Source organism: Carcharhinus amblyrhynchos, chromosome 12 (genome assembly GCF_965287045.1).
Source record: "Carcharhinus amblyrhynchos chromosome 12, sCarAmb.v2.hapA, whole genome shotgun sequence".
Lineage (NCBI taxonomy): Eukaryota > Metazoa > Chordata > Chondrichthyes > Carcharhiniformes > Carcharhinidae > Carcharhinus > Carcharhinus amblyrhynchos.
Genome location: NC_137335.1, coordinates 30,147,441 through 30,171,515, shown reverse-complemented (window position 1 = coordinate 30,171,515; position 24,075 = coordinate 30,147,441). Strand labels below are relative to the sequence as shown.

The 24,075-nt window shown below is 44.7% G+C and overlaps 1 protein-coding gene across 6 annotated transcripts in view; it reads right to left on the bottom strand.

The window, feature by feature from the left end:
* Window positions 1-24,075, bottom strand: part of serac1 (serine active site containing 1) — a 204,481-nt gene that overhangs the window by 75,167 nt on the left and 105,239 nt on the right. For all 6 annotated transcript variants that reach the window (XM_080200300.1, XM_080200302.1, XM_080200304.1 and 3 more), the window contains 4 exons: window positions 11,506-11,668; window positions 11,068-11,218; window positions 9,546-9,672; window positions 4,409-4,509 (listed from right to left, as the gene is read on the bottom strand). In XM_080200300.1, the coding sequence (XP_080056426.1) occupies window positions 4,409-4,509; window positions 9,546-9,672; window positions 11,068-11,218; window positions 11,506-11,668 (542 nt within the window). The remainder of the gene's footprint in view (window positions 1-4,408; window positions 4,510-9,545; window positions 9,673-11,067; window positions 11,219-11,505; window positions 11,669-24,075) is intronic.

Genomic DNA, 24,075 nt, shown 5'->3' with positions numbered 1-24,075 from the left:
GAAGACTCGCATTCTAATCAGTATTCTGTAAATTGAGTGTGTGCCTTTATATGCTCTGTTTGTGATCAGAACTCCCCACTCACCTGACGAAGGGACAGAGCCCCGAAAGCTAGTGGCGTTTGCTACCAAATAAATCAGTTGGACTTTAAGTTTGTGTTGTGAGACTTCTTACTGTGTTTACCCTAGTACAACGTCGGCATTTCCACCCCCGACTATAAAGGACAGAGAGGCTCTTCACCCAATCCTCCCTGAAATCTCCCCCTCACTCCGCCACATGGATAAGACATGACAAATACACCCTGCAGTACATCTGGGCAGTTTTGGGATGGGCGTAGCACCCATTCTTGACTATGGCGACAGCGACACTGTGCGGGTATGGTTGCAGCCAGAGCCCCTACCCCTCTCAAGGATCTGCCACCTTTTAAAATGATCACGAAACAACTTGGGGTCTTTTCCAGGGCATTTATTTTCACGCCTTGGATCTGTGCTGGACCACATGATCCACCCTGACCAGTTCTATACGGTCCCGGGCAGGTCGATTCATGACAACCTCCATCTAGTTCGGGACCTGATACACCATTCCCAGAGGGCTGGAATGTCGAGCACCTTCTTATCACTTGATCAGGAGAAGGTGTTTGACAGGGTGGAGCACGAGTATTTACTCGGAACTCTGCGGGCATTTGGGTTTGGGACGCATTTTGTTGCCTGGGTCCGATTACTGTACTCTGCCACAGAGTGTCTAGGTAAGGTTAACGGCTCCCTGACGGCACCCCGGCCCCTTGACCGGCCAACTCTATTTTACATGTGTGGAGCCATTCCTGCGCCTCTTGCGGAGGAGGTTGTTGGGTTTGGCTCTTCGCAGCACGGATGTAGGGGTGTTCCTGTCGGCTTATGCAATGATGTGCTCATGTTCACGGACCCAGCTGACCTGTGGAGAATGCGAGAATGCCAGGTGGTGTACTCTGCTGCGTCCTCTGCCAGGATCAACTGTGCCAAGTGTTCCAGACTCCTGGTCGGTCCGTGGGAGACAGAACCCCTTCCAGAGGAGCTCAGGCCTTTCACCTGGAGCAGAACCAGCAAACGTTGGTTCGCCCGCATTTGGAGTACTGCGTCCAGTTCTGGTCGCCTTACTACCGGAAGGACGTGCAGACCCCGGAGAGGGTGCAGAGGAGGTTTACCAGGATGCTGCCTGGTATGGAAGGACTGAGTTACGAGGAGAGATTGGGCAAATTGGGGCTGTTCTCCTTAGAAAGGCGGAGAATGAGGGGAGATCTAATAGAGGTGTATAAGATTATGAAGGGTATAGATAGAGTGAAAAGAGGTAAGCTTTTTCCTAGGTTGGATACAAAAATTACGAGGGGCCACGGGCTTAGGGTGAGGGGGGGCGAGGTATAATTTGGATGTTAGAGGGAGGCTTTTCACACAGAGGGTGGTGGGGGCCTGGAATGCACTGCCAAGTAGGGTGGTGGAGGCAGGCACGCTAGAGTTGTTTAAGGCTTACTTAGATAGACACATGAGTGGACTAGAGATGGGGGGATACAGGAGACTGTTCTAAATAAAGATCAAGAGCCTTGGGACATCCCTGGGAATCAACTGATTCCTACAGACCTTCCAACATATTTCATGGCTCATTTGTCTTACTTCTGAGCTTCTGGGGATTCCGTAAATGTCTGTCTAAGTTTTGCATGTTTATTGATGTCTTTTCTTTTACTTCACAGGTGATTCAGTCCGCCTTGTTGTCCAACAAGGGGCATACACGCGGTGGGTTGTGCGAGGGCTGCTCTTGGATGTTGCTCTGAGAGTTGCCTAGTGCTTCACGTCGTTCGTGTACGCTTAAACTGGACCATCTGATGGGCAACATGACAGCTCAGCGACTATCACTGTTTGCTGTGCAGATACATGGATTTGGGCCAGTGTCTGCGGGAGTTTGCACATTCTCCCCGTGATTGCGTGGGTTTTCTCTGGGTGCTCCGGTTTCCTCCCACACCCCAAAAACGTGCTCTTAGGCTGATTGGTGTAACAAATTGTCCCTAAATTAGTCTTCCCTCAATCTTCCCCAATAGGCGTAGACAAAGGTCATAGGTAGAGGAGGGCACTCACCATGTTAAAATGGCGCTGTGGGCTCGTTAGGCCGAAAAGGGCCTGTTTCCCGTGCTGTGTTGTTCTTTGTTCTACCTGGGGGTCCACCTCTGCCCAGCCGAGGAATCCAGGCCGGAGAACTGGTGGGAGCTGGAGGCCAAAGTCTCCGCCCGCCTGAGTCATTGGACGGGACTGCTCTGAGTGCTGTCCTATAGAGCGCGAGTTCTTGTCATGAACCAGTTGACTGCCTCCATGCTGTGGTATTGGCTGGTCACTTTGACCCTGCCCCTGGCTTTGTCACCAATATGCTGAAAACCCTCGTGCAGTTCTTCTGGGAAACTGACTGCACCGGGTCTCTGCCGAGGTTCTGCATCTCCCACTTGAGAATGGCGGTAACCTCTGGCGTCTTCTCATTCAGGTAGCAACCTTCTGCCTCCAAACCCTGCAGTGATACCTTCGGCCTTCCTCCGTGTCAGCATCCTGTGCTGGGCCCTGTGTCGTGGGTGCGTGGGTTCCTGGGTCTGGGCATTGTGGGTGTGTGTGTGTGTGCCCAGAATGGGGTCAAGAAAAAAAATCAAAAAGACATGCTGCTGCAGTCCTCCAAGCGGGAGTCCCCAGGGCCAGGTGAGAGTGGAGCCCCTGTGATCCTGTTCCACCAGGTGCATTTCAGCACCCCAGAGGAGTTCCCTTTTAGTCTCCTGGGGGACTGCGGCAGCACCCCATTGTTTGGGTCCTTGAGTGATGGTGGTGAGGAAGGTCTCCCCTCTCTATCCCTACCTGTGATGCTGGGCGCCCCCATCCTTGGGCCGAGGATTCTTCGGACTTATGGGTTGCCCAGGAGTCTGGGACAGAGCCGCTGCTGCTCTCAGACCCAGAAACCAGGGAAAAAGAGCCCGGGGAGAATACCTCCTCTGCTGATCCTGGGGCTGGGCTCTGGGGGGAATTAGGACTAGTTGGTGGCTCTGTGTCACCCGCCACATGGCCTACAGCATGACGCCCAGAGTCACAGGGCAACTGCCATAGAGTCATAGAGGTTTACAGCACAGAAACATCTTGTCCGTGCTGACCTTTTTAAAAAAAAAACCCTAAGCTAATCCCAACTGCCCGCATTGGCCCATATCCCTCTATATCGATCGTACCCATGTAACAATCTGAATGCTTTTAAAAAGACAAAATTGTACCTGCCTCTACTACCACCTCGGGCAGCTTGCTTCAGACACTCACCACCCTTTGTGTGAAAAAACTGCCCCTCTGGACACTTTTGTATCTCTCCCCTCTCACCTTAAACCTATGCCCTCTAGTTTTAGACTTCCCTATCTTTGGGAAAAGATATTAACTATTTACCTTGTCTAAGCCCCTCATTATTTTATTCCAAGTATTCCATGTGTGACCGTACCCATGTCTTGTACAACTTCAATGAGACGTCCCAACTCCTGCATTCAACGTTCTGACCAATGAAACCAAGCATGCCGAATGCCTTCTTCACCACTCTGTCCCCCTGTGACTCCACTTTGAAGGAGCTATGAACATGTATTCCTAGATCACTTTGTTCTGTAACTTTCCCCAATGCCCTACCATTAACTGAGTAAGTCCTTCCCTGGTTCAATCTAGCAACATGCATCACCTTGCATTTGTCTAAATTAAACTCCATCTGCCATCTGTTGGTCCACTGGACCAAATGATCAAGATCCCGTTGCAATTGGAGATAACTTTCTTAAGGTAAATGAGCCCAGGTGATAGCGTCCAGGGCTTCGTGCCTTTCTGAATGCAAAGCCAATTTTGCCAGCAAAACAGCCAGTACAGTCAGGGGAGGTCAGAAGCCAAGCATGTTTCTCGTCCAATCTTACCACTTTGCCTTTCTGAAAATTTGGCCAATTGAGCTTGTAAGATCATGCTTGCTGTTTTTTAGATGAGGGGCGCGATCTTACCAGCTGTTCACACAACGCTGCTGCTATAAGCGAGAACCAAGAATTTGGTACTCAGACTGCTGTTCGCTGTTCACTGCAGTGGAACCAGAAGATCCCACTGGCATGAATGGCCAGAAGATTCTATCCAAGATTTTTTAAATGATCTTAATAACAATATACAAAGAAGTGTAGAAAGCTTTTTTAGTTTCCTTCCTTAACCACACTACCAAAAGATTATCCAGGCATTCATTTTCCCTTATGTAAATTGACTGCTACAATTGACTTAATCAAGAGTGAAGACTGTCTCATCAGAACATGATATCACTCTACATAAATGCTAATTTTCTTATCAAATTGTTATTTATTTATACCATAGATATAATAAAATATTGTACGGACTTGAAGAAAGATCAAGTGTGTACCTTTCGTTCTCTACAGGGCACTTGGATCTCCAGTCGCTAAGATGACTGTCATACTCCACTGATAATATCCTTAAACTGGGACAGTCTGCAGCCAACCAAGTCTGAATGCAAATCAGCAATACAGAAATATTAAAGCAAAAGAGAAGGACTATCACAGAAAATATTTAAAATGACGTCTAAATTCACAATCACTACAAATGGCCTTATCCTGTACGTAGTTAGAAGAATGTTTAATAAAAGTTAACATTTATCAGCAGTTTTGCCTGCCATTAAGCCTACAAGGGCAATAAAGCAAATATCTAAAATGAAGATAACAGAAATTCTAGAACATGATCCGATGAAATCTGCTGACTGCTGCTCAACAGCACTTCTTGCTCCACTTCGAAGTAAATTTGGCTCGAGCTAATATGTTTGCAATAGAGAATGATGCTTCATGTCTTAAATTACAATAACTTCTTAAAGGAGGAGAGGTAGAGTGATTAAGGATATAGGTATTTCAAGGTTTGGCTGTTAATGATGGAGCAAGGGAAATGGGGAATGCTCAAAAGAAATGTACCAATACAAAGAATAAAGAACGAAGAAAATTACAGCACGGCAATAGGCCCTTCGGTCCTTCAAGCCTGCACTGACCATGCTGCCCAACTTAACTAAAACCCCCTACGCTTCCTATTCATGTACTTGTCAAGACGCCCTTTAAAAGTCACTACCGTATCCGCTTCCACTACCTCCTCCTGCAACGGGTTCCAGGCACCACCACTCTCAGTGTAAAAATCTGCCTCATACATCTCTTTTAAAACTTGCCTCTCGCACCTTAAACCTATGCCCCCTACTAGCTGAGATCTTGGAGAATTGTAAAGCTACAGGAGTTATGGAAATAGGGAGGGAAAGGTATAAAAGGATTTGAAAATAAGAATGAGAGTTTTAAAATTGCTGTATTGCCAGAGTAAGAGCCAATGTAACTCAGTGAGCACAGGGGTTATGGTGAACGGGAATGAAGATAACAGCAGCTGAGTTTCGGATGGAAGTCCAGCAAGTTACAGATCTGGAGCTATAACTTAACATTAGTGATAGGAAAGATAATGGAATCTTTACTCAAAGATATAACAGAAAAACATCAAGAAACTGAAAGTATACCCCAGAAGTTTACAAAAACAAAATACTGCAATGCTGGAAATTTGAAAACAGATATTCTGGAGATATTCGCAAAATACTGCAGATTCTGGTATCTGAAACAAAAACAGAAAAATGCTGGAAAATCTCAGCAGGTCTGACAGCATCTGTGGAGAAATATTGGAGCCTATGAGCCCGATTTTACCATTACATTGTGCCCATTTTTGGGTGCGAAAATGTGGCAAGGTCTGGCGTGAGGCCATTAACGTGATCCACACCCAGGCAAATGCCCACTTTACCAAGGCCCGGGAATGGCCGAGATCCAATTTGTGCCCAAAACGGGTGCAATGGCAATTTAAATGTATTTGCATGCATTTAAACTGAAATAGTGAACTGCCTACCCAACTTTATTAGCATTTCCCCCTTTACCATCACGTTTGTGCCGAATCTATGCTGGCAAAAGGTCTGTTTTGGGTGCTCCAACTGCTGAAGAGGTAAGTTCAGCACTTCCAATGGCTCTCTGACTCAGATCGGTGGTGGGGGGATGAGGAGGTGGGCCCAATCATTCTTTGGTGGGGAGGGGGGGTGGGCGGTGGAGGAGGCAGGTCAGATGTATCTCTGGTGGATGGGGGCAGGGAGGACAGATCGCTTCCTGGTTTGGGCGGGGGGGGGTGTCAGAGGGAGGCCAGATTGTTATCTGATGTGGGGGGAGGGGCAGAGGCAGGTAGATCATTCTCTGGTGAGGGGAAGGGCGGGAGAAGGGAAGCCCGATCATTTTCTGGTTGGAGGGGGTGGGTCAGATGTATCACTGGTGGATGGGTGTGGGAGGGGGAGGCCAGATGGATCTGGGTGGTGGTGGTTGGGCAGGGGGGGGGGTGCAGGAGAAGTCCACTACCATTCTGCAGGCAATCAGTGGGAGGGAAAGGGGGCAGAAGGTTGCGGTTGATCTGTGTAGTGGGGGGGATGGGTGGATAAGGGGGTAAGTTATGTTGTAGGGGTGGGGGTGATGTTTGTGGGGGCCATCACTCCTGGACCATTTTATTTGCTTTTTGCAGCCCAGAAGCGATGTGACAGTGGTGCAATTTTCAATTATTTTCTAATTGCTCCAATTGTTTCAAGCATGACAAGCCCCACCCACAGTGCAATTCAGACTTGTGATTTTTTTCCCAGGCTAAGTGCGTATAAGGGCAAGATCTGAATTGCGCCCAGATTCAGCGCTTCAAATGAAAATGGTAAAATCTGGCTCTATGTTTCGAGTCTGGGTGACTCTTCATCACAGTTGAGAGCAAAGAGTATCAGACAAGAATTATATTGTGAGGCTTGGGATTTTGGGGGCAGGGGCTATAATTGGACAAAGGAAATGTAAATAGTGATGATAAGAGCTATGAAAAGTGCTAAAGGCATCCATTAAGTGATTAGAATGTGTGAATGGCAGAACAGAGGTATAGATCGTTAAGAAACTACAGGGGGAGACTAAAGAGTGAATTTGGTGAAGTGAAAGAATAGAAGCATAAAAAGTTACAAAAATGGATGAATGAGATTCATTTCTTCCTTTATCTCATTCATCAATTTTTATAACTTTTTATTCTTCTGTTTTCCACTTCATCAAATTTGCTCTCCAGCTTGTCTCCAACAACCTCCCCTACCCCACCCCTGACCCTCCTTCGGGCAACTGCTACATTCCTAAGGTGGTCCCTTAACAATATGTACCTCTGTTCTGCCATTCAACATTCCGATCATTTAATAAACAGGGTGATCTGTGGTCGATTAGATGCTGCATGACACATCTCTGCTGGTACTGCCTCCACTGAGGTTAGGGGTTCTGGAGTGGGTCTGCAGGTAGGCATTCGCTTGGAAGTTTTCATATGAGAGTTACCAGATTTAGGATAGAAAATAAAAAATCCATCACTGAATAGTTTAATTAATGTCTCAATGGCATAATTCTAAGAAAGTGTGATAGTAGAAAAGAACCTGAATTCACTTGAATTCCGATCGTGGACAAATAACAATTTTATTTGAGCTTCCTGTCCTTTCTGTTCAAAAATAATGTAACTGTACATATATGAGAATGTCAAAACACTTTGATAAACCTCTTCATATTGCAAGAATGCCTCTAAGACACAAGCCTTTTAATATGGATTTACTCTAATTCATTGCCATCAATCCAAAGTGGAGTTATTTTCACCCAGATCACAGTATAGTTTGCTTTACAGAATAATATAACAATTGAACACTGTTCATTTCATGAGTGAATGAGGCTCAATGATAAAGAGATCTTTCACCAATGAAATGTTTGAGTTGATCTTGGAAAGGAATAGTTCACTTTGTTTTACTTTTCATCGGTAGTGGATGCATAGATTTTTTAATACTTCAACTACACAGTACCAGCTCCTTTTGGCACTCTTAGGTCCTTGGAAAATTTCATGATGAATAAATAATAAGTGAATATAATACTGATTTTGAAAATAATAAAATAAGGGAAGTCGTGTCTGACAAATTTACTGGAGTTCTATGAGGATGTGTCTAGGGCGGTGGATAAAGGAGAGCTGGTGGATGTGGTCTTTCTTGATTTTCAGAAGGCGTTTGACAAGGTACCTCACAAGAGGTTATTGCAGAAGGTCAGGGAACATGGAGTTGGGGGTAGGGTGTTAGCGTGGATAGAGGATTGGTTGTCAAATAGGAGGCAGAGAGTGGGGGTCAATGGGTGCTATTCGGATTGGCGGTTGGTGACTAGTGGAGTGCCCCAGGGGTTGGTGCTGGGGCCTCAGCTATTTACCATTTATATAGATGATCTGGAGGAGGGAACCGAGTGTATGGTGTCGAAATTTGCTGATGGCACCAAGATTGGTGGAACGGCAAATTGTGCGGAGGGTGTGGAGAGTCTACAGAAGGATCTAGATAGGCTGGGCGAATGGGCCAGGAACTGGCAAATGGAATTTAATGTTGGCAAGTGCGAGGTGGTCCACTTTGGTAGGAATAATGGTAGGAAGGATTATTACTTACGTGGCGAAAAACTGCAGCAGGCGACGGTGCAGAGGGACCTCGGGGTCCTTGTGCATGAGTCGCAAAAACCCAGCTTGCAGGTGGTCAGGAAGGCGAATGGGATGCTGGCCTTCATAGCGAGGGGGATTGAATATAAAAGTAGGGAGGTCTTGCTGCGGCTGGAGTACTGTGTGCAGTTTTGGGCGCCGTACTTACGCAAGGATATTTTGGCCTTGGAGGGAGTGCAGAGGAGGTTTACTAGGCTGATGCCGGAGTTGAGGGGGTTGAGCTATGAGGAGAGGCTGAATAAACTAGGCTTGTACTCGTTAGAGTTTAGAAGAATGAGGGGAGATCTCATTGAGACATATAAGATGATGAATGGGATGGATAGGATAGAGGTGGAGAGACTCTTCCCGCTCAGAAAGGACAGTAGGACTAGGGGGCACAGCCTCAAGATAAAGGGGGGGGCGGTTTAGAACGGAGTTGAGGAAGAACTTCTTCACTCAAAGGGTGATGAATCTCTGGAATTCTCTGCCCATTGAAGTGGTGGAGGCTACCTCGCTAAATATTTTTAAGACGCGGGTTGATGGGTTTTTGATAAGAGAGGGGATTAAGGGTTATGGGGAGAGGACGGGAATGTGGAACTGAGCCACGACAGATCAGCCATGATCTTATTGAATGGCGGGGCAGGCTCGAAGGGCTAGATGGCCTAGTCCTGCTCCTATTTCTTATGTTCTTATTATGTTCTTATAATTTGTCCAATTGCTTGAAAGTCTGGAGGAAGCAGACTTAACAATAACTTTCAAAACGAAATGCAATAGTTGATGGGGGAAAAATTACAAGGCTATGAGGAAAGGGTTGAGAAGTAGGATTATTACGAAGAACCAGCATAAAAGCGATCAGCTGAATAACTTCCTCTATACTGTACAATTCTGTGATAATCACAAATAAGTTTCTACATTTACAGTTGGGTTAAGTATAATAAAAAGCTGATCACAATAAGAAGGATCACAATCAAAATAGTTCAGGCAGATTTTATCAATACCTTTGGCCAACATTCTGTATAATTGGTATCTTTATCTTCCATATCACTGAGGTCCTTCTGCCGCCATGTTTTAAAAGCTGCTCCCAACAGACCGTGGATAAAAAGAACATCCGCTTTTATTGGCTGACTGTACACAAAAAATAGATCAGGGTCTGTACTCTTCTGTAACATGCAGAAAGGCTGCAGAACATTTGGCAGTTATGAAAAAAAGCTGAGACTGATTGAACAAAATAATCTCAAATTTTTACTGTGAGGTTTGTCAGAATTGGAAAAGTTATTAGAAACCCAGCAACAATGCAGACTCTGCAAGTATATTTAACGAAAGTAAATTTGAAGCTCAGGAAAATAAATAATTTCAAAATTTGAAGCAGGGAAAAAGAGTAAAACCTTTTTATTTTATATGTACCTCAAAATGCATGTCCAGAATACCTATTTAGTATTTTGCATTGGTGTTTAATAGGGACCAAGTCTCACGAGGAGAGAGATGGTGGGGCTGAAAAATTGATGGGTGGAAAGTATTGGAAAGATTGATTACGCTTAGATTGGATAAGTAATTAGGCTGGAGTGAAGCTTCTAGGCCTTTTGGCTAAAATCAAGTGTAGTATCGACATGCTGCACTTGGTTGAAGTCATTAGGTTACATTTCAGCTTCATTTGAAGCAATTTTTTAAAGCGGCATCTCAGCCTTTTGGCTAAGATGCAAATTAGATCAAGCCTTGGAGGAGGAGCTACACCTACTCCAATCAGCTTGGATCATGTAGATCAAGCCCAAGACAGGTGGTGAGAGCCCTGTCTCGTCAGCTTGGATCGGGAATGTCCCAACTTGTTGGGACTCTGAATTGGCTTTAATTTGACTTGATTGGATTGGAATAAAGTAAAAAAAAAATTAAGTCCGGATGGCTTGCGTTCAAGGGTAAGGGTAAGGACTGAGAATTGTGGAGGGGATTTCCATAGCCTTCCAATCACCCCAAGAAAGCGAGGAGTCACAAAATGATCCAAGGACAGTTAAGTTGTTATGTTGTGTTATGTTGGGAATTTGATGCAGAGACAGAAGTGATACATCAAGGTATCACAGAATCATAGAATCCCTACAGTGCAGAAAGTGGCCATTTGGCCTATCGACCACCGACCACAATCCCACCCAGGACCTATTCCCATAACACCATGCATTTACCCTACCTAGTCTCCCTGACACTACGGGGAAATTTAGCATGGCCAATCCACCTAATCCGCACATCTTTGGACTGTGGAAGGAAGCCGGAGGAAACCCACACCATCACATTATAATACCAAAAAAGAAAAAAATTTACAGATCCTGTGCACTAAGATTTGGTCTGTGCTTGAAGGGACTGTGTGTTAGAATACTGGACTAAATAGACTAACTTACAAAGCTAATAAGTTACACAACTGAAGGTAAAATGGCAGGAATAATGTTCTTACAAGGTCAGTTTATTAAATAACTTTTCTGTTGTTTGTGTGTTAATTATTTCCAAAGAACAAAGAGCATTTCAACGTCCATTTACCTGCTCCTATGCTGAGGATGAAGAATATATACACCGTCCTCATACTTCTCCTTCACAGTGTCCCTATCAAGATTAGCCAAGGCTCTTGCTGCATGTGAAGCCTGAATAACATGTGGTGATTTCATTGCTTCCGCTAGCATACCGATCCATCCTATAATTAAATAATCTTGTACCTTAGATTACATATTTCATAAACTGTCACCTTTTCAGTACGAATGACGTATTCAACAACATTAATGCCTTCACAATATTTTGAAGTCAGTGGATAAACAATAACTTGAATATGCTGATAACACTTAGTGGAAATTGATTATGAACAGCTATAATAAAAGAAAGGATATAGCCTTCTCACAATTACATAAGCTGTATAAAGTGTTAGACTAATCTTCATTCTTTCATAATAATCAGGAAATATGACATATAATGCTTTCACTTCACCTGATTGAGCTATGGCTAAGTGAAGGTGTTCATGTAAAGCCAAATTTCCAATTGTCCGAATGATATTTCTTTGAATTTTCTGAGAATCATGACGCAGCTGGTATATTTTCTGAAGCAATTGCAGACCTCCATTCATTACAATCTTGTCACAGTGGCTTGGAACCTAGTATTAATGCCAGTTAAAGAGAAAGTTATTTTAGGTTAAAGAAATTTGTACAAATATTGTAGAGATAGCATCACAATGCAAAATGACAAATACTACTGAAAAAAGATACCACTTTTCAAAAACAAATTAATTACACTTGCATTGATATAGTAGTAAAAAACTTATCTATTTCATAATGGAAACAATGGGGATCCTTTATAAGGATTCCTGTAATACAATCTCATGTGTTCTTTCTTGGTTCCAGCTGACAGTGGGTCCCAACAAAAACACCAAAAATAAAACATTCTGATTACATCTTCTGCCATGCTCTTTCAGCATTCTAACACTGAAATCGCAACATTTCCTCATGAAAACTACTGTTGCTGATATAAAATCAGAAACAGCCACTAGCATAGAATTAGAAGAGATTATTTTAAAGCAGCAGCTATGCAAAAGAGATGTCACACAAATATCACAGCGATACAGGAACAAAGCAATGGCAGTTACAGTTCTGTTGGTAAAATGGCAAAGAACACAAAGAAAATGTATTTGTGGATAACCCAAAAGGGCAAAATTTGGTCAGAATCAACTTTTCAACATTTTGGGGTGGGGTGGAAAATTATCAGCGGAAAATTATCTTTTATAAGAATTAATTGATATTTGAGTATATGAAGCTTATGAAATGGGGCTAAAATTTGTTTTGATTATTACATTTTTGAGTTGACAAGGCACAATTCATAAACAGATCAGGTAGCATTAAAAACCACTCTCTTCGTTAAAGTAAGCAACAAACAAAGAAAAAAGATACGAATCAGAGCATGCCAAAATAAAGATGCAATAGTCTTTTTGATTCAAGGTTCTATATTTAAATTTAAAGCTCATCCCTTTAAACTTACCTTCTATGACAAATTGAATTGTATTCCTCACTGGGCAGCATGGTGGCACAGTGGTTAGCACTGCTGCCTCACAGCACCAGGGACCTGGGATTAATTCTGGCCTTGGGTGACTGTGTGGAGTTTGTATATTCTCCCCATATCTGCGTGGGTTTCCTCCAGGTGCTCAGGTTTCTCCCATACTCCAAAGATGTGCGGGTTAGGTTGATAGGCCATGCCAAATTGCCCCTTAGTGTCCCAGGATGTGTAGGTTAGGGGGATTAGCAGGGTAAATACATGGGGTTATGGGGTATGGCCTGGGCGGGATTGTTGGTGGGGTGGACTCGATGGGCCGAATGGCCTCCTTCAGCACTGCATGGATTCTATTTTAAAATTTAAATAGTGTAATTGAATAGAGGTGGCAGCGTAGTGGCATTGTCATTGGATTAGTAATCCCAGGGACGTGACTTTCAATACCACCGCAGCAGATGGTGGAATTCGAATTCAATCAATAAAAATTGGGAACTAAAAGGCTCATGATGACTATGAAACCATTGTCATAAAAACCCATCTGGATCACTTTAGGGGAGGAAATCTGTTGGTCTGGCATGGACTGACTAACATGTGACTCCAGGTTGACTCTTAAACGCACTCTGAAATTGCCTAGCAATCCATTCAGTTTTATCAAACCACTAAAAAGCCCAAAACAAATTAAATGACCCTGTATCGACTTTGGTACCGGAAGTAACAACAGCAAACTCAGACCTGTTAACCTTGCAAAGTCCTCCAAACTAACATCATGGGAAGGTGTGCCAAAATTCCATTTCACAGCAACAGCTAGACACAATCATGTTCATGGATTTTTGCCTTACAGATGATGTCCTAGCTATCACTATCAACAATCCCAAGCTATGCCCTGTGAGTGGATGATCCATCTTGCCCTCCACTGAAGGTCCCCTGCATCATGGATGTCAGGTTTCAGCCAATCTAATTCACTTCACGTAATATCAAGAAACAGCTGAAGGCACCGCAAAGACTATGGGCCCCGACAGTATTTTGACAGTTGTACTTAAGCTCAAGAACTTGTTACACCCCGAAAGAAGCTGTTCTCCTGAAGGCTGGGTAGTTTGCTGCAGACAATGGTCTGTTTGAGGTTGTGCGGTTGTTTGAAGGCAAGAAAAACAGGATATGGCACTCAATAGTTTTGACGCACCACAGCAAAAAACCACACCAATCTCCTCAGAAGTCAAACATGGGACACAGCAGACAGAGCACCTTTCGTCGTGCAGTACTTCCCTGGAGCGGAGAAGCTACGACATCTTCTCCGGAGCCTTCAGCATGTCATTGACGAAGATGAACATCTTGCCAAGGCCACCCCCACTTCTTGCCTTCAAACAATCGCGCAACCTCAAACAGACCATTGTCCGTAGCAAACTACCCAGCCTTCAGGAGAACAGTGACCACAACATCACACAACCCTGCCACAGCAACCTCTGCAAGATGTGCTAGATCATCAACACGGATGCCATCATCTCACGTGAGAACACCATCCACCAGGTACACGGTACATAACTCTTGCAACTCGGCCAACGTTGTCTACCTGATACGCTGCAGGAAAGGATGTCCCAAGGCATGGTACACTGGGGAGACCACGCAGACATTATGACAATGGATGAATGAACACTGCCTGACAATCACCAGGCAAGAGTGTTCTCTTCCTGTTGGGGAACACTTCAGCGGTTACGGGCATTTGGCCTCTGATCTTCGGGTAAACGTTCTCCAAGGCGGCCTTCATGGCACACGACAACGCAGAGTCGCTGAGCAGAGATTGATAGCTACGTTCCGCACACGAGGGCGACCTCAACCAGATGTTAGGTTCATATTACACTAGCTGTAACGCCCACGACTTGCCTGCGCTTGCAAAATCTCACTAACTGTCTGGAAACAATACACATCTTTTTAACCTGTGCTTAATGCTCTCTCCCCTCACACTGTCTGTACCTTTAAGACTTGATTAGCTGTAAAGGCTCGCATTCCAATCATTATTTATGTAATTTCAGTTTTAGTTAAGTCGGGCAGCATGGACTTTAGTTAAGTTGGTGCAGGCTTGGAGGGCCAAAGGGCCTGTTCCTGCGCTGTAGCTTTCTTTGTTCTTTGTTGTCTGATTTCAAGAATAAATTAGATCCATTCCCTGGGACTAAAAGGATCAAAGGATATGGGGGGGGGGGGGAAAACCAGGATATTGAATTTGATGATCAGCTATGTTCAAGTAGGCCGAGTAGCCTACTCTTGCTTCTAATTTCCATGTTACACCTATGACGGTGTGGCCAAATTCCCCTCCAACTCCATTTTCAAGTTTGCTGATGACACCACCCTAGTGGGTCGGACATCAAAAAATGAAGAGACAGAATACAGGAAACAGAGAGGGAATCTGGTGAATTGGTACAACAACAATAAGCTCTCCCTCCATGTCAGTAAACAAAGGAGATAGTCATCAACTTCAGGAAGTGCAGTAGAGAGGATTTGCCCCTGCCTACATCAGCAGGGATGAAATGTAAATGGTCAAGAGCTTCTAGTTTCTAGGTGTCCAGATCATCAACAACCTGTCGTGGTCTCTCCATGCCGATGCTATAGTTCAGAAAGCCAAGCAACGCCTCTAATTTCTCAGGAGGATATGGAAATTTAGCATGTCCGCGATGACTCTCACCAACTTTTACGGACGCACCATAGAAAGTGTCCTTTCCGGATGTATCACAACTTCGTATGGCTCCTGCTCTGACCAAGACTGCAAGAAACTACAAATGTGAATGTAGCCCAGACCATCATGCAAACCAGCCTGTCATTCATTGACTCTGTCTACACTTCCTGCTGCCTAGAAAAACAGCCAGCAGAATCATGGACCCCATGCATACCAGACATACTCTCGTCCACCATCCTCCATCAACAAAAAGATACAAAAGTTTTTGGGCAACGATGTGCCTCTCCTTCATAACTGATCTGGATCCTGTCCACTGTTGTGACAGGAACAAGTGATCATATACCAACTGACTGAAGAACAGCTTTTTCTCTGCTGCCATCAGACTTTTGAATGGACCTATCTTATATTAAGTTGATCTTTCTATACGTCCTAGCTATGACTGTAATACTACATGCTGCATCCTCTCTTGTCCTTCTTCTCTAAGTATTCTATGAAAGGTATGCTTTGTCTGTATAGCATGCAAGAAACAATACATTTTATTGTATACCAATATGTGACAATAATAAGTCAAATCAAACCAAAAGGACAGTGAGGGAGGGAGCATTGAATTTTGATCTGAAGTAACTAAAGTAAAGCTGTAGCATCACCATTTTGAAATCCCAGAGCAATGGTGTCCAACAAAAAATAAAAAATATTTGGAATTAAGAGTCTATTAATGACCATGAAACCATCGTCAATTGTTGGAAAAACCCATCTGGTTCTTTCAGGTAAGGAGATCTGCCATCCTCACCTGGTCTGACCTACATGTGACTCCAGAGTCACAGCAATGTGGTTGACTCTCAACTGCCCTCGGGCAACTTGGGATGGGCAATAAATGCTGGCCAGCCATGTCCCATAAATGAATAAAGAAAAAACATCACTTCTGTCCGTCAGGGGTATCAGGCAGTGTGGGAGGGATATCATTTTGGGCTATAGGGATGTACTATCACTTGTTGGTGTCACCACAGTGGACAGGATCCAGATCAGTTATGAAGGAGAGGCACATCATTGGCCGAGGAACAACTGAAAGCCAATCTTTTCCTTTAGCATTGTTAAAGGGATAGACAGAAATCACTAGCTTCACATCAAAGTTGCAACATCGAAGAGTATAAGGTAGGAATGCAGCCTTGATGAATGCAGGCAATAGTGAAGGGGGAACAGCTGCAATATTTCTGCTATTCCATCAATGAAGTGAAGTCATGGGTTCACAATAAATGTCATTCATCACTTCCATTCATTGATCATGAATAACTGAAAGGTCATTAACATGCCATAGCGTCTTAGAAATACACAGCATGGAACTAGGCCCTTTGACCAACTTGTCATGCCAACCAGGTTTCCTAAATGGAACTACTCCCATTTGCCTGTGCTTGGCCCATATCCCTCTAAACTTTTCCTATCGATGTACCTGTCCAAATGTCTTTTAAATATTATAATTGTACCTGCCGCTACTACCTTCTCTGGCAGCTCAATTCATATATGCACCACCCTCTGTGTAACAAGTTGCTCCCTCAGGTCCCTTTTAAATCTTTCCCCTCTCACCTTAAACCTATGCCCTCTAGGTTTAGACTCCCCTACCCTGAGGCAAAAACCTTAGCTACTCACCTTATCCATGGCCCTCATGATTTCATAAACCTCTATATTGTCACCGCTCAGCCTCCTACGCTCCAGGAAAAAAAGTCCCAACCTATCCATCCTTTCCTTATAATTCAAACCTTCCAGACTCGATAACCTCCTTGTAAATCTTTTTTGCACCCTTTCCAGTTTAATAACACCCTTCTTATAGCAGGGCAACTGGAATTCTCTGCTGAACTTCAAACGTGGCCTTAATGTCTTGTCCAGTTGTAACATATTCCTGTACTCAATGCTTTGACTGATGAAGGCAAGTGTGCCTAAAACACCTTCTTCACCACCTGTCAACTTGTGACGCCACTTTTAAGGAACTATGTACCTGCACCAAAAGAACTCTGTTTGACAAGACTGCATCTCCACATCACAACAAGACTCCTCAGAGCCCCATCATTAAGTGTGCAAGTCCTGCTCTGATCTGTCTTACCAAAATGCAACACCTCACATTTACCTGAATTAAATTCCACCTGCCACTCCTTGACCCACTGGCCCAGTTAATCAATATCCCATTGTAGTCTTAGATAACCTTCTTCACTGTCCACAGCATCAGCAATTTTGATGTCATCTGCAAACTTACTAGCCATGCCTCCTTTATTCCCATCCGGACTGTTTCTATAAACGACAAACAACAGTGGACCCAACAGCAATCCCTGCAGTACACCACTGGTCACAGGCCTCCAGTCTGAAAAACAATCCTCTACTAACACAAGCCAATTTTGAATCCAATTGGTTAGTTCTCCTTGGGTCCCAAATGATTTAATCTTACTGACCAGTCTACCATGCAGTACCTTGTCAATGATCTTGCTAAAGTCTATGTAGGCAACGTTTACCACACTGCCTTCATCTATTATTTTGGTCTCCCCTTCAAAAAAACTCAAATTTGTAAAACACAACTTTCTACACACAAAGCCATGCTAACTATCCCTAATCAGAGTCCCCTCCAACAACTTACCCACTGCTGACTTTGGGCTCACCAGTCTGTAATTCATAGAATCATAGAAACCCTATAGTCCAGGAGGAGGTCATTCAGCCCATCGACTCTGACCTATAACACTCCCACCTAGGCCCTACCCCATCACCGCTCCCCCCCCCCCCCGCCAAAACCCCGTATATTTACCCCACTAATCCCTCTAACCAACGCATCCCGGGACACTAAGGGGCAATTTAGCATGGCCAATCAACCTAACCTGCACATCTTTGGGGTTGGAAGAAACCCACGTAGACAAGGAAAGAATGTACAAATGCCTGTTGATGATACAAATATCTTTGCTAGGGCCCCATCATTTCTTCCGTCGCTTCCCACTCATTGTTCTCTGGAGCAGTGTACTGGTGACTGGTTTTAAGTCGGTCCACCTCGTGTCCAATGAGGGGCATACACGCGATGGGCCGTACTGGGGCTGCTCTTGGTTGTTCGAGATTGGCTAGTGCTTCAAGTCGTTAGTGGGTGCCTAAACTGGACAAGATACTGGGCAAGACGATAGCTCGGTGACTATCGCTGATTGCTGTGCAGACACATGGATTTGGGCCGGTGTCTGTGGGAGTTTGCGCATTCTCCCCGTGCTTGTGTGGGTTTTCTCCGGGTGCTCCGGTTTCCTCCCACACCCCAAAGATGTGCTGTTAGGCTGATTGGCAGGAATAAATTGTCCCTAAATCAGTTTCCCTCAATCTGGATGGCCATAAAACATTAGATAGGGGTCATGGGTAGAGAGGTGAACTGGTGGTGTTGAGATGGCGGCGTGGGCTCGTTGGACCGAAGGGCCTGTTTCCCAGGCTGATTTTGTTCTTTGTTTTTGTATATTCTGGGATACACTTGATCAAGTCCTGGGGATTTATCAACTTTTACGTATTTTAAGATCTTCAGCACCTCTTCTTATGTTAAGTGGATGCTTTTCAAGACAAGACTATTTACTTCCCTGAGTTCCCTAGCTTTCATGTCTTTGCTGTAAATATGGATGAGAAATCTTCTTTTGGGGTCTCACTTATTTCCTGCTTCTCTACACATAGCTAACCTCACTGATCTTTTAAGGGCTCCCATTCTCTCCCTAATTACTCTTTTATTATACTTGTAGAATCTCTTTGGATTCTGCTTTACTTAGCTGCCAAAGCTATTTTATGTACTGAAACATCGAAGGTAGGAGCTGGAGGAGGCCATTTGGCCTTTCAAGCCTGCTCAGCCATTCTTACGATCATGGCAGATCGTCCAACTCAATAGCCTAATCCTGCTTTTTCCCCAATAACTTTTGATCCCATTCACCCGTATTGAATACATTCAGTGTTTTGGCATCAACTACTTCTGTGGTAATGAATTCCATAGGCTCACCACTCCTGGGTGAAGAAATGTCTCCTCACCTCCATCCTAAATGGTCTACCCTGAATCCTTAGACTGTGACCCCTGGTTCTGGACTTCCCCACCATCAGGAACATCCTCCCTGCATCTACCCTGTCTAGTTTTGTTAGAATTTTAAGTCTCTATGAGATCGCCCTTCATTTGTCTGAACTCCAGGGAAAACAATCCTAACCTAGTCAATCCCTCCTCATACATCAGTCCTGCGATCCCCAGGATCAGCCTGGTAGTCCCTCAAGAGCAAGACCATCCTTCCTCAGAAAAGGAGACCAAAACTGCACACAATACTCTAGGTGTGGCCTCACCAAAGCCTTGTATAATTGCAACACATCCCTGCTCTTGTTCTCGAAATCTCTCACAATGAAGACGGACATACCATTTGCCTTCTTTACCGCTTGCTGCACCTGCATGCTTACCTTCAGTGATTGGAACACAAGGATATTCAGGTCCTGCTGCACACTCCCCCTCCCAATTTACAGCCATTCAGGTAGTAATCTGCTTTCTTGTTTTTGTTTCCAAAGTGAATAACGTACCATTTACCAAATTGTAGTGCATCTGCCATTGATTTGCCCACTCGCCCAACCTGTCCAGATCATTCTGAAGGATCTCTGCACCCTTGTCACAGTTCGCCCTCCCACCCAACTTGGTATCACCTGCAAACTTTGAGGTGTTACATTTTGTTCCCTCATCCAAATCATTAATATATATAATGCGAATAGCTGGGTCTCAGCACCGATCCCTGTGGCACTCCATTAGTTACTGCCTGCCAATTTGAAAAGCACTCATTAATTCCTAGTCTTCGCCCCCTTTTTGCCCTCCTGATTTCCCTTTTAAGTGTACTCCCACACCCCCGTACTCATCAAGGGATTCACTTGACCTTAGTTGCCAATACCTGACATATGCTTCCTTCTCTTTAGTGACCTGAGCCTCAATGTCTCTTGTCTCCAATGTTCCCTACTCCTGCCAGCCTTGCCCTTCACATCAACAGAAACATGCTTGCCTGAACTCTCATTACCTCACTTCTGAAAGCTTGCCAGATGTTTCCTTGTCTGTGAACAGCCTCCCACAGTCAACTTTTGCACGTTCCTGACTAATATCATTAAAATTGGCTTGCCCCAATTTAGAATTTTAACTTATGGACCAGACCTATCCCAGAATTATGGTCACTGATCCCAAAGTGCTCCCCCACTAATACTGCCATCGCTCGTCCTGCCTTATTTCCCAAGAGTTTTGCACGTTCTCTAGTAGGGCTATTTACATATTGTTTCAGAAATTTTTCCTGAACACACAAATTTCTCCCCATCCAAACCCTTTAATACTTTGACAATCCCAGTTGATGTTTGGAAAATTAAAATCCCCCATGATTACAGCACCAATATTCTTGTAGCTATTTGCGATCTCCCTACGTATTTGCTCTTCAATTTCCCACTGACTACTGGGGGACCTATAGAAAAATCCTATCAAAGTGATCACCCCCTTCTTATTTCACAATTCCACCCTTATATCCTCACTGGACAATCCCTCAGGAATATCCTCTCTACATATTGTCATGATGTTCATCCTAATCAAAAATGCAACTCCGCCTCCTCTCTTGTCTCCCCTTCTATACTTCCTGTAGCATTTGCACCCCAGAACACTAAGCTGCCAGTCCTGTTCCTCCATCAGCCATGTTTTGTAAATTATGACATCCCAGTTCCATGTACCTACCCATGCCCTGAGTTCATCTCCCTTACCTGTCAGGCCTTTTGCATTGAAATAAATACAGTTTAATTCATTAGTCTTCCCTGATCCCTGCCAATGCTCCCGCCTGTAGGCACGGTGACACAGTGGTTAGCACTGCTCGGCTCTCTACACGAACTTCCCTCACGACGTTGGCATTACTGCAACTGCCTCAGTACTCAATGCTGACAAGTGCCAGTTTCCAGGTGCAATTTTACAACTCATCCGCTTCACCCTAGCCCACAATGTCTTCACCTTCAACAACCAGTTCTTCATCCAGACACATGGAACAGCCATGGGGACCAAATTCGCACCTCAATATACCAACATCTTCATGCACTGGTTTGAACAAGCCTTCTTCACCGCACAGGACCTTCAACCAATGCTATTCACTAGATACATCAAAGTCATTTTCTTCCTTTGGACTCATGGCAAACAGTCACCGAAACACTGATGACATCAACAAGTTCCATCCCACCATCAGACTCATCATGGACTACTCTCCAGAATTGGTTACATTCTTGGACACACGCATCTCTATTAAGGATGGTCACCTCAGCACCTCACTGTACCGCAAGCCCACGGATAACCTCACAATGCTCCACTTCTCCAGCTTCCACCCTAAGCTCATTAAACAAGCCATCCCCTATGGACAAGCCCTCCGCATACACAGGACCTGCTCAGATGAGGAGGATCGCAACAGAACCTCCCAGACTCTGAAAGATGCCCTCATAAGAACAGGATATGGTGCTTGACTCATTGATCGACAGTTCCGACGCGCCACAGCCAAAAACCGCACCAACCTCCTCAGAAGACAAACACGGGACATGGTGGACAGAGTACCCTTTGTCGTCCAGTACTTCTCTGAAGCAGAGAAGCTACGACATCTTCTCAGGAGTCTTCAGCAGGTCATTGATGAAGACGAACACCTTGCCAAGCCTACCCCCACACCCCCACTTCTTGCCTTCAAACAATCGCACAACCTCAAAACAGACCATTGTTCGCAGCAAATTACCCAGCCTTCAGGAGAACAATGACCACGACACCACACAACCCTACCATAGCAGCCTCTAAGATGTGCCGGATCATCGACATAGATGCCATCATCTCACACGAGAACATCATCCACCAGGTACATGGTACATACTCTTGCAACTCGGCCAATGTTGTCTACCTGATACGCTGCAGGAAAGGATGTCCCGAGACTTGGTATGTTGGGGAAACCATGCAGACGTTACAACAATGGATGAATGAACACCGCTTGATAATCACCAGGCAAGACTGTTCTCTTTCTGTTGGGGAACACTTCGGCGGTGATGGGCATTCGGCCTCTGACCTTCGGGTAAGCATTCTCCAAGGCGGCCTTCACGACACACAACAGTGCAGAGTCACTGAGCAGAAACTAATAGCCTAGTTCCACACACGTGAGAACAGGCTCAACCGGGATCTTGGGTTCATGTCACACTATCTGTAACCCCCACAACTTGCCTGCGCTTGCAAAATCTCACTAACTTTTCTGTATGGAAACAATACACACCTCTTTAACCTGTGCTTAAAGCTGTCTCCACTCACATTGTCTGTACCTTTAAGAATTGATTAGGTGTAAAGACTCACATTCCAATCATTATGCATGTAAATTGAGTCTTTGTGCCCTGTTTATGATCCAAACACTCAGCCACCTGACGAACGGACAGCCAGTTCCAAAAGCTTGGGGCATTTATTACAAATAAACTTGTTGGACTTCAAGCTGGTGTTGTGGGATTTCTTTCTGCCTCACAGTGCCAGGGACCTGGGTTTGATTCCCGGCTTGGCTCATTGTCTGTGTGCGGTTTGCATGTTCTCCTTGCGTCCGTATGAGTTTCCTCTGAGTGCTCCAGTTTCCTCCCACAACATTAAAGATGTGCTGATTAGGTGCACTGGCAGTGCTAAATTCTCCCTCAGTGTACCTGAACAGGTGGCGGAGTGTGGCAACTTGGAGATTATCACAGTAACTTCATTGCAGTGTTAATGTAAGCCTATTTGTGACTAATAAATAAACTTTAAACTTTTGTCTTGTCTATTTAACTTGCTCGCTTTAAATTCTGCATTAACCTCTACATCTCCTTTTGTCTCAATACTCTTTAGGGTCTCATATCTCGGCCAGACTAGTTTAAATCCTCCTGAGTAGCTTTAGAAAATCGCCCTGCCAGTACATTGGCCCCCTCCAGTTCAGGTGCAACCCATCCCTCTTACACAGGTCACCTCTGCCCCAGAAGAGTTCCCATGCTCCAAAAATCTGAATCCATGTCCCCTGTACCAACTCCTCAGCCGCCCATTCATCTGCCCTCTCCTCCCTATTCCTACTCTTACTAGCACATGGCACCGGGGATGATCCATAGAGTTCCATGAGTCCCTTGAGGTCCTGCTTTTTAACCTTCTGCATAACTCCTCACGTTCACTCTGCAAGACCTCAGTTTGCTTCAAAGAATGGAGCACAGAGTTATTCTAGTTTAATCATCTTATTCACACCCTATCATCTCACAGAGGGCTGCAGGTGTCTAATATTTGGAATGACATCTTGGTCACCTCAATGTGTGTATTAGCATCAGAGGATTTAAGCTGCATCAGGCACAATGCAAATAAAGCTGTCAAAGCTGTGCAGCCTGACATTTCCAATTGGTTTCTAAATCACAGCTTCCCTTTCCGCATCCTTTAATCATAGTTTTCATGGATCTTTAATTTCAGAGAGCAGGCAAAAGGACGAATGGATCCAGGTTTGATGCTGCTTTTCTCAAAGAACTCATTCAATGGAGGAGGTGAATCTGGGAGAAACCTGGAGGACACGGTCAAGGAGAGCCAAAGCATGAACAGGAGGGGGAAAAGCAGAGATCCAGATAGTGGAGATGACTTGCCTGACTGAGGGTTTATCATCAATTTGGCTTCTACTTAAAAAGAATGTGAAGCAGCGCCAGACATGCCTGCGTTTGTCACGCAATCTTGTACATTAAATGCCACATTCTTCATGACAACCTGACGCCCATAAGGCTGAAGGCTTTCCCCTGCCAGTTGCTTTTATGGCGATGGCAGGGCTCAATTTCTCTGCCTCTGGGTTTCTTTCCAGGGATCAACAGGGGATTTGTATGGC